Below are 12144 nucleotides of genomic sequence, written 5' to 3' on the forward strand. Positions count from 1 at the left end.
CCATAACTAACCTCCAATTAAACCATTAAATTGAAACACCCCTTCCTTCCAAAATGAAATTAATTCTTGACATTAATTTCAAATTTAATTTGTTTGACATTAAAGTTAAATTTACATAACTTTCCTCCAATTAAACCATTAAATTGAAACACCCCTTCTTCCAAAATGAAATTAATTCTTGACATTAATTTCAAATTTAATTTGTTTGACATTAAAAGTCTAATTTCCATAACTTCCCTCCAATTAAACCATTAAATTGAAACACCCATTTTTTGCAGTTAAATCACAATAATTACATTTTGAATTTCCAAAATTCAAAAAATGCCTTCTAATACTAGAAAATATTGAAATTACATTAAGAACAAAATTTGGGGTGTTACATTCTTCCCTCCTTAAAGAACTTTCGTTCACGAAAGTTCATTTCTAAAAAAGCTCTGGGTAGGGTCTTCATCTCATCCTCTCATTCCCAAGTGGCCTCCTCGAACTGGTGATTCTGCCACGAAATCTTTACAACTGCTATTTCCCTATTGGGGCTGTACTGATGCAGGAGGGTCAACCATTAGCTTATTTCAGCCGAGAAGTACCACCAACACATCGACTCAAAGCCGCATATGAATGTGAATTGATCACGATAGTCATGGTTATCCAAAAATGGAGACCTTACCTATTGGGCCGAAGATTCACCATGCGCACCGATTAGAAGAGCCTCAAGTTCTTGTTAGAACAACGGATCATCGTCGGGGAATATCATAAATGGGTAGCCAAGTTGATTGGGTATGACTTCAAAATTGAATACAAAAAGGGCTTGGAGAACTCAATCGTCGATACACTGTCCCAGCTACCTTCCTCAATGGAGCTGGCCTTGTTGAGTATGGTAGAATTACTTAATCCAACTGTGTTTAGTAGCCAAATTGATTAAGACTAGGAACTACAAAGCATCCGAGAGAACATCCAAATAGGGCAACCTTATCTGCGAGGGTACACGGTCAAAGGAGAACTCTTGTTGTACAAACAGCAGATTGTACTACCACCTTCATCCCCAATAATCCCATTGCTACTCCAAGAGTTCCATAGCAACCTAATTGGAGGTCATAATGGAGTATTCAAGACGTACCAACGGCTCAAGAAGAAGTTCTTTTGGAAAAGATTGAAGGCCCGGGTAAGAGCTTTTGTTGGTGACTGTTCAGTTTGTCAACAAGCCAAATACTTGTCTTTAGCGTCGACAGGGTTACTACATCCATTGCCAATACCAGAAAACATTCGGAATGACATCAACATGGACTTCATAGATGGATTGCTGAAATCTGAAGGATATAACTCCATCTTGGTGGTAGTAGACCATTTCTCTACATATGCACACTTTATCGCCCTTTGCTACCCATACACCGTAGCCATAGTAGCTAGGATATTCCTTCGAGAGGTCGTTCGATTGCATGAAGTTCCTCGGAGCATCGTATGAGACAGAGACAAAATATTCACTAGCTTGTTTTGGGAAGAACTATTCAAGTTTATGGGTACTCAGTTGAGAAGAAGCACATCGTATCATCCACAAACAGATGGGCAAACCAAAGTGGTTAACTGTGGATTAGAAGCCTACCTCCGTTGTTTTGCCATGGAAACACCATCTAAATGGTTGGCGTGGGCGGAATATAACTACAATACATCATACCACACAACAATAAAAAAATCACCTTATGAGAGTCTATGGTCAATCGGTTCCCCCATCAGTCTCCTATGAGTTTGGAAACGAAGTGGTGGGAGAAGTAGATATGTTATTGAAAGACATAGACGAAATGCTCAAACAACTCAAATACACACTAGAAGAAACTCAACAAAGGATGAAGGCATTAACCAGTACTAAAAGAAGAGAGGTAGAATTTGAAATCTCCAATTGGGTGTATGTTAAGCTCAAACCATATTGCCAAGGTTCCCTGCTGATTTATAAACACCCGAAGTTGGCACCCCGCTTCATCGGTCCCTTTCAAGTCATTCAAAAGATTGGTCAGTAGCATACAAACTAGATCTCTCCTCAATGTCAACATACATCTAGTACTTCATGTTTCTCAACTGAGGAAGGTCGTAGGCACTTTAATGCCAAGGATTTCTACACCTCCGGCATGGCAAAAAGAAGGGTAAACAAATCCTCATCCAATGGTTATTTTGGGGATTAGAAAGATTGACACTACTATATTATCACCAACTGATTTTGAGGTACTTATTCAATGGGATGAGATGCCAACCGAAGATGCAACTTAGGAAAATGGAGCACAGATCACCAAACAATTTCTAGATTTTCACCTTGAGGACAAAATAGTATTTTGGAGGAGGGTAATGATAGACCCCCTATAATTAAGAAATATGAAAGGAAACACAATAGGAAGACTATGAAGGAAGGCACAAATGTGAATGAGGAAATAAAAGGGAATAAAATTAGTTAGAGAATGAAGATTGTGTGGGGGCCACAAGGGATGAGGTTGTTACCATTTTGGGTATAAAGATAGGGAGGGGGAGTGAGGGGAGGCATTGAAAATTTGATTTGAAAATAGCTCCGAGAGTTTGTGTACGGAGGGAGTCTCAGCTTTCTAGGCTTATTTTAGCTAAAATAGTAAATACATAATCGAGTTCTATCATAAGATTACTTACCTCAATACTAGATTCAGATATCGATTCAAATAGCAGACTTCAATAATAAATCTTTGAATTCAATTCCCCAACGAAGTCTGAGTAACAACCACCCTCAAGATTCCAATATCCAAAATCTTTCTTCAATCAGACCCTGCTTTCAACTGTTAATCCATTTCTCCTATAAAATTTTCAATTCACAAAGAATTTAACTAACCCCTTCCACAATTAAATTAATTCTTGACATTAATTTCAAATTAAATTTATGTGACATAACCTCCTTCCAAAATGAAATTAATTCTTAACATTAATTTCAAACTAAATTTTTGTGATATAACCCATTTCCAAAACGAAATTAATTCTTGACATTAATTTCAAATTTAATTTGTTTGACATTAAAAGTTAAATTTACATAACTTTCCTCCAATTAAACCATTAAATTGAACACCCCTTCCTTCCAAAATGAAATTAATTCTTGACATTAATTTCAAATTTAATTTGTTTGACATTAAAAGTCTAATTTCCATAACTTCCCTCCAATTAAACCATTAAATTGAAACACCCATTTTAGCAGTTAAATCACAATAATTACATTTTGAATTTCCAAAATTCAAAAAATGCCTTCTAATACTAGAAAATATTGAAATTACATTAAGAACAAAATTTGGAGTGTTACATATTGGATGGTTAACAAATATGATAGAATCAACAACTTGACAATTTATAAGATTACAAAGTCAAAATTGAAAAAGATATTTGAAAAAAACTATCAAAACCCCAAGTAAAGTACTTCAAAATAAATAGAATCCAAAGGAAAATAACTTCAAGAAGTCCAAGCTAAGTCAAGTAGAAAAACATATTATCAGGGAAGTTCAAGTTCTAATAAACTTTTACCACATATTCTTAGGGAAGATATCAAATGAAAAAAAAAATTATTAAATACTTAAAAAAACCATTCAATCTTGATAGACCAAACTGGTCGAACCATTATATATCTTGGTGTTCGTTCTTTACTGCTTTCAACTTATTCTACTGATTGTTTGCGTTCTGTTTGACCATCTAAGTTAGATTCAAAACTCTCACAAGTGGTATCAGAGTCATGCTCGGTAGAATCCTTGATGTCGAACAAAGATGTATAGTAGAGCCTTGGAAGTAGTCATGGTGTGATCCGTGGTTGAACTTTATTGAATAGATGGTATGCTCGGATGAAAAGAAGTTAGCCTAGATATGAGTTAGACGGATGGATGACTGTTTGAGGGGAGGCTCGGTGGTCCTTTGTTCGATGGAAGGATTGTTGGGAATGCGACCAAAGTCCCACATTGGTTAGATAAGAGGAGGATCGTGGGTATATAAGTGAGTATGACGATCTCCATTAGTATGAGGCCTTTTGGGGTGAAACAAAAAACAAAACCATGACAATTTATGCCAAAGTGGACAATATCATACAATTGTAGAGATAGTTTGAGGATCGTTGTCCTTTTTTTTAATATTCTTTTATTTTTTTCATTAAATATTTCACAAAAATGTATATATATATTAAGCTCAATTATAAAATAATAATAATAACAATAATAATAATAATGCCTTGAACCTGTACATTGAAAAATAACTCTAAAATTTTTTAAAAAAAAATGCTCAAATTATTAGTAGTGATTAATTAATTAATTTTTTTTATTTAGTTAAAAGAACCTTAAAATAAATTATATAGATAATCTATTCTTTTTCTTCGTATCAATGCTCTCATTATTTTCTCCTATTTTTCAGTTCTTAGCACCAATTTTTTATCAACCAAAATAAAAAATAAAACTTTAAGTTCAAATCAAATCCTACAAAATTTCAAAATTAAAATTTCCCTTTAAAACATACAAAAACGACAATTAATCGAATACAGGAAAAAAAAAAGTCATATAATTAATTATTAACTTACAACTTTACTAAAATATTTAAGTCTTATGATCTCTTATGCTTCCATCATTCTATTTTTCTTGTGATTATATACCTTAACTAACTAACATGAGTTGTTTTATTCATTCATTTTTGGATAAACCAATATCAAATAATTAACAAAAAGGGGAATAAGATGGTGTTGAAGAAAATGGGAGAAAAAATAAAGGAGTAAGAAGATATTAACAGTTTAAAGGTATTATTTTTAAGTTTAAAGGTATTTTTTTGAAACTTTTGAAAGTTTAGGAATATTTTTGACACAATATACTAACAGTTTTCATCCAAAACCAACTAATTGTGGGTCAAATTTGCCTCCATGGTTAGTCCAAGCAAAGAAATTTTTTTCAAACGAATAGTATAATTTTTTTATTTTATTAAATTAAAATTTTTTAATTACGTATATGCATACACATACACGACATACACATGCATAGAATACGGACAGGCAGTGTTTAATAAATCTATTGAAAAACAAATACAAACAAATAATCAATGTCATAAAGTTTTGTTTTTAATTAAATTAGGATGTGATGATCATAACACACAACGTGAAACATGTGGACCGACGATACACAATACAGAAGAAAAATATGTGTTGTGTTTGTGTGTATAGCTCGTTCAAAAATTTTAGCTATTAACTGTTTAAGGTAATTTATTATTATCTTAATTCTTCGATTTTTGATACGTTAATGTAATTTGTGACTACCTAATATTTTTTTAATACTTTCGAAATACGCTTTTTAACTTTTTTTTTTATTATTATTATTTATAATGTTTCTAAGGAAATTGAACAATCAGCCTGCATAATAGAAAAAACTTTGTATAGGTGTGCTACTGGGTCACCGATACTCCAATAATTAAGTCAGTAACAGTTTAGAGAGAATTACATGATAAAGAATTTAGAGTGTTTTCAATGTACCTCAAATGTTTTGATTCCTTTTAATTATATAGAAGAACAGTTTCTTAATACTTATTTGCTATGAAGTACAGATACTTCATGTGAAGTAAAGAATCCGTATCAGATACGTATCGGATATCGATACTTCTATATACTTCCCAGATACGTATCTGACATGCAATTTGACGTATCTATTTCTATGCGTACTTTTTTTTAAAGAAAAAAGACACAACTCATCTAATATTTCTCAATCTAAAACTAAGCAACCTATTTAAAAACCTCACTACTCAAGTCCAAAACTAAAAGGAAAAAGATAAATAACGGACCAAACCCTAGACTAGAATCATCTAATAATCTCCATCTTCACATTTGAGTCTCCACAAATTCTACCAAAATATAAACTATTTGGATATCTTCAACAATTCAATAAAGAAGTTCTTCGTTTATCTTCATACTTCTCCCTCTAATCTTCTTCTTCTTCTTCTTTGTAATATGAGTCACTTTTCTATTGCATTTTATTAACTATTGTATTTCAACATCTTAGATGTTGCTTTTTTTTTTTTTATTGTATTTCAGTGTTTGTATTCTATTTTGTGTTATTATTATTAATTTGTATGCTAAATTTATCTATATCCTATACTTTTTTAAAGAAAAAAATGTATCTTCAATGTATCAGTATCCTCATTTTTTAGAAATATAAATATTAAGAAAAATATATAAGAAAATGACGCATCCTTAGACGTATCCGTATCTTAATTTTATAGAAATTTACGAATCGTCGTATCCAATCGTATCCGTGTCGTATAGCCACATCTGTGTTTGTGCTTCATAACTCATTTGGCTGATTAATCTTTCAGATAATTAACTTGGTCATTGCTAACTTAATCTAACTATTATAAATTGAACCAAGCATATGTATTTGATGGTAAACAAACACTTGGTTATAATTTGTCCATCATGATCAACTCTTAGGGTTGCCATTCATTCATTATTTTTCTCTCATGGCCGACCCAAAGAGTTAGGCTTCATGGTTCTTTTAGATCTAATGACAGGAATTGGAATTGATCTCTTTATCTCTTAAGGTTGAGTTATGTGTCTAATATTTGACATGTCATTAGATGATATATCATTTTATTTTTCATGCGTCTCACATAATTATTAAATACTTCTTCTTTTATGACATTAATGAATAGAGGTATTAAATTGTTTTCCCTAATACATTATATTTTACAAAATCGACAATCAGAAAAAATGAGAAAATTAAATAATAAAAAAATCGATAAAAAATTTATATGATTCATTGACCATGTATTAACTATACTTACGTGTGATAGAAGAAAACTCTTATCGTGAGAAACAATAAATAAATAGAGGTATTATAAAAATATACTATTAAAGTAAAGCCAAGTATATTCCTTTACCAACCGACAAATCATCATTCTTACCCTTTTACCGCACCACGAGCCATCAACTGTGCTATCATCGTGATTCACGTTTTTGTCTTTTGTTCCTTTTAGGAATGAAGTTAGTCTCAAACTTTTATAACGATAATGTTTTTTTTTCTATTTTTGGAATAATAGTGTTTTTTTAATTTAGTCGAACGTTTTCAAACGTATGTTTTTAAATTTTAGATTTTGTGTTTATGTAGTTTGTAAATTCGAAATTTCTAAAAATTAATTGATGTTTTAGATATAGATTTGAATTTTATATTTGTTGAAAATCTAAAATATCGATTTTAAAAATATTGAATGATTTATAGATAAAAGATTAGAAATTTAAGGATTCATGAAGCACAAAATTTTTAATTTATAGATTTATTAGGTGCGTTTAAAACTTGAAAGACCCAAAATAAGACCTATCCAAATAGATATAAACTTAAAATTCAGGTATTAGATTTATAAACTAACTCATAAATTATTAAAAAAAAAAAAACTTTAATTTTATCACCTATTCATGGATAAAGTTTAATTTTATTATATATAAATTATATAAATGATTTTAACTATTGTATGTTTAGATTAACTAGTAAAAAATGTATTTCAAAAAACCAATTTTATTTAAATTCTTTTGATAAAAATTGTTTAAATACACTTTGAAAATGTTTCAAATGTTATTTTGAGTCGTTAAATACTTCATTTTTTTCTAAAATGACATATTTTTAAAACTAAACACTTAAAAAGTAAAACCAAACACACGTTAAAATAATTGTTGTCATTTTTAAAATCAACATACTTTAATCATTCATAATAAATTTTGATGATATAAAAATTACATTGAAAGTTGTAAAATTAAATTTTAAATTAGTAAGTGATGAATGGCGTATGAATTATAAAATTGGTCAAGCCAAAATTAACATAATTTAATCAGTATATAATATGTATTTCCTCAATCAATTAAACGTATCTTTTTAATATTTTTAAATGAAGATTTATTATGAACTTAGAAAAGTCAAAAGAAGAACACAATATAGACATGTGGTACGCGATTAGGTATGCTATGTGGCTATTGATATATAATAATTCCAATTGAAAAATCTCAGTCATGGGTGTTTGACGCGCGCAGAGATGAGTTGGTAATTATTATAGAAGAAGAGTAATTGAGAGAATTGATGCAAATAACGAAGTGAAAAATGTGAGTTAATGCGAATAATAAGGTAATAAACTTCTCTAATAATTGGTGAATCAACAGTGGGTGAGTTTTTTTTTTTACACATCCAATCCAACTTAACTTAGCGGCCAAACACACCCTAAGGGGTATATGTTCCATTTATTTACATTAGAAATTTGTATGCATAAATATATATATATATTTTTAATATTAACATAAATTTGTTTGCATAAATATTTTAAAAGCATATTGACGTGGCAAACAACCAATGAAAATTATATGAAAAATAATCATACTATTGTAGTATTGGAATTTTTCTCTAACCATGAATAATCCCTCTTAAATATATATATTATATATATATATATATATATATTATATATATATATATATATATATATATATGATATATATATAATATATATTATATATATATATATATCAAAATAATTATTCATGAGCACACATATTCGTAATAAGTCGGAATTATTTATGAGACCAAATAAATTTTTATGAAGTTTTATTAAATCGTAAAAATTAAGATAAAATTTTTAAAATCATAGAGACTATATTATGGCTTCTTCTAAATTTATAGAAACCAATATATAACGCAACAAAAAAGAAAAGAGAGGAAAAAAAATACTACTTTATGGTAGAGTTTGATTTAGTCAATGTGGAAATGACAATTAAAAACCAATTTGATAACATTTTTGTTTTCTATTTTTCCTCTTTATTTCTCATTTTTTTTTATTAAAATGACTTGTTTGATGATTGTATCTATTTTTTTTTTTCTAAATTTTAAAAACTTTCTAAAAAAGGAATTAAATTTGAGAAATTACAACCCGTTTTGTTTGTGTCCTATATATTACTGTTTCACAAATGTCTTAACAAGAACCTCTGTTAATCAATTTGGTTTTTTCATTTTTATTTTTTTTATTAATTTTTCCATATTTATATATTAATATAATTTTGAATTTTCAATATACAGGTTTATATATTATTTTAGTTATGATTTTTAAAAGCTTAATTTCTATTTTTTTAGTATATTTGAAATCGGCGTGAGTTTTACCAAATACAAATTTTTCCCAAAATATCCATTTAAGTGTCGTTTAATATTTTACAAACATGACATTTACAATTTTACATAAATAGTTAAAATATTATTTTGGTTCCTATATTATGAAGTTTGTTCAATTTTTGTCTTTATACTTTTAATTATCTTATTTTAGTCTTTATATTTCAATAAATCTTAAATTTAGTCCACAATGCTAGTTTATTGATGATTTTTTTAAAATACTTTTTTTTTTATCTATTAGCATTTTTATTATAAAATTCGAACTATATTTACATGTTGTATTTTCTTGAATGAAAATTATTATTATTATCATCATCATAATCTAACCAATTTTGATAAACCGGAAAGTGAATGGATAGTCACCCTTCCTTAAGTAAAAAAAAAAGAAAAAAGAAAAAAGAAAAAAAAAAAAGTGATGCATGATTTGAACGAACATTGTAAGAACCTTTCTAACTGACACTCCAGTCATAATGCCATACACCCACGCCTTTTGTTTTTTAGTTTTACCGATCTGCCTGTCTCCAATAAATCCAGTCATAATTAATTCTTATTGACCATATTCAATGTAAGTAACCCACACCTTTCTTATTGACCACACTCCAGTCACCCACGTCTTTCTAACTAACACCCCAATCATAATTAATTCTTATTGACCACATTCGATAGGAATCATCGAATCAAAAGCAAGTCATTGTGGAAATTTCAATGGCACAAAATTAATGCTTGTTCGAAAAATTCCTTAGTCTCTTTGATAGGCTTTTTTCTTGATATACCTTATCTAGTAAATTACAAAGCTAAAGTAGTCCCAACGATACTAAGTCGCTTCTATATCTGAAAGGAAGCATTAATTTTGAAAGACTAAATTTAAGATTTATTGAAAATATAGGGACAAAAGTTAAATAAATGAAAGTTTATGAACTAAAAATGAATAAATTTCAAAGTAAAGGGACAAGAATAATATTTGAACATAATATAATTAATGTTGAATTGAATCAATTCATTTAAAACAAATAACTTGAGTGAAATAACATTGTTGATCAAATGTGAGAAACATTTGATGATAGAAACAATTTTATCATTGTTGTTAGTTTTGCGTCGAGACTTATTTTTATTTGATGATGTAAATCTTTTATAATAATTTTTATACTTTATTACATACATGATTAAATTATATTTAAATTATAAAATAAAATACAAAAAATAAATAATTATCAGGCATATTTGCTAGTTTTTAAATAATAGAAGATGGAGAAACAACAAACATTAACGTTATGAAACGGAATACAAAGAAGGAATCAAATGCGTGTACTTCAAAATTATTACAACCGACGGCGACTTAATTAGTCTTCGACTTGAAGAACATTGGGATTAAACGAACCAAATTCAAGCAAATCTTGATCACATTGAAACACGGCCATATCTTCTTCACTCAAAGTCACCAACGCTTCAATTCCCCTTCCATCTCTTGTATCCATTAACAAGAAAAAATTCGAAAACATTGAAATCCCACCAATGAACCAAACAGGGCATCCCCATCCAAAATCTGCTTCATAAAATTCAAATCTACTCCAGCTACTACACAAGTAGAAATTCTTCTCCTCATTATACGGACCATCTGGATCCGTCAAAGTCTTAAAATACCTCAAATAAGCCTCTGTATCTTGATATTTCTTATACCCATTCTTCTTAAATTCTTCAATTGCTTCCCTCAACAATCCGACCATACTCTGTAGCTTTAACTCCTCCGCCACCGCCGTCTCCGGCGTAACGAACCCAAGAGCATTCCCGATCGAGTTATCGGGCAAATTGGGTTCTAATCTTTTCCTTAGATTCACAGCTTGGCCCAACACAGACGCCTTTGAAATACCGGACGTTGATCTTGAAGCAGATATAGCAGATTTCCATAACAGAGCAGTTACGGCTTCGACGCGTGTCGGTTGCGTAACCGTTGAATTAGCAGCCTTTTCTTTAAGGGCTGTGATTTTAGAATGAGAGAAAACGATTCTGTTCGTTATGCCTTTAGCGTGTATTCCTGAATCTGGAGTCGTTGGAGTTGAAATTGGGAAATTTTTGGGCGGTGGTATAACAGAGTCGGTAATGAACTCTGGTTTTGGGAACAGAGGACCATTCCCAGCAATGGAAGTCCATGTTTTGATAAAGGAACTAATGGACGACGCGTCGGAGATCTTGTGCGACATTAGTAAGCCAATCGTCAACCCCCCGCATTGAAACGACGTGGTTTGGACTAATACAATACAGCCTCTATTAGCGAAGCCAAAAGGGAGGAGTTGGTTGAGAGAATCAACGTTGAGTTGAGTGAGGAAATTTGAGAGAGGGTAATTGGTTTCAGCTTCGAGGAAGATAGCGCCTTCGTCTATGCAAGAAATCGAGAGATTATCGTCGTTAATTCGGCCTGCAAATGGGTAAAATTGGGTTAAAGTTTTGGATAATGAAGATTTTAGAAGATGGAATTTGGAGGGATCAATTTGATTGTTGTTGTTGCTATCATAGAAAAGAAGTAGTGGAACATAAACAGGCAAAGCTAGCTGATCTAAGAAGGAGAATTTCAAATGCTTTTGGGTTTCAGGCGTTGGAATGGAAGGTTTGATAATTTCTTCATGGATGATCTTTACTTTCAATGCCATATCTTCACTTTAATTACCTTACAATGAATGAACAAACCCATACGACTCTCTGTTTTAAGGCAAATTTTTGGGCAACATTTGGCGTGTATCACGTGTTCTTTCCAACGTTTAAATTTTTATGTGATTATATATATATATATATGTTTGTATATAAAATTATAATTTAGGTTTGGTAGAATCATAGTATTAAATTTTCATCCACGTCTCGACATTTTCATTTATATTTACATATCTATGTGGATTCGATATTTGCACTAGGGGTGAACCAACATTTTCATAATTTATTTTAAAACATAGAATATTTATTAATTAATTTAAATAATATATTTCCACTTTTTATTTTTATAATTATT

At 30.0% G+C, this 12144-nt stretch overlaps 1 protein-coding gene across 1 annotated transcript; it reads right to left on the reverse strand.

Annotated features, from left to right (window-relative positions):
* Positions 1-10354: 10354 nt before the first annotated feature.
* Positions 10355-11892, reverse strand: LOC120092782 (stemmadenine O-acetyltransferase-like). Its single transcript, XM_039050986.1, has one exon. It carries the CDS (start codon positions 11789-11791, stop codon positions 10487-10489), a length of 1305 nt encoding a protein of 434 aa, XP_038906914.1. The 5' UTR covers positions 11792-11892; the 3' UTR covers positions 10355-10486.
* Positions 11893-12144: the final 252 nt, after the last annotated feature.

This window comes from Benincasa hispida, chromosome 12, assembly GCF_009727055.1.
Source record: "Benincasa hispida cultivar B227 chromosome 12, ASM972705v1, whole genome shotgun sequence".
Classification (NCBI taxonomy): domain Eukaryota; kingdom Viridiplantae; phylum Streptophyta; class Magnoliopsida; order Cucurbitales; family Cucurbitaceae; genus Benincasa; species Benincasa hispida.

Excerpts from the sequence above, each read along its gene's own strand:
- LOC120092782 (XM_039050986.1), bottom strand. The coding sequence starts at position 11,791 with ATGGCATTGAAAGTAAAGATCATCCATGAAGAAATTATCAAACCTTCC.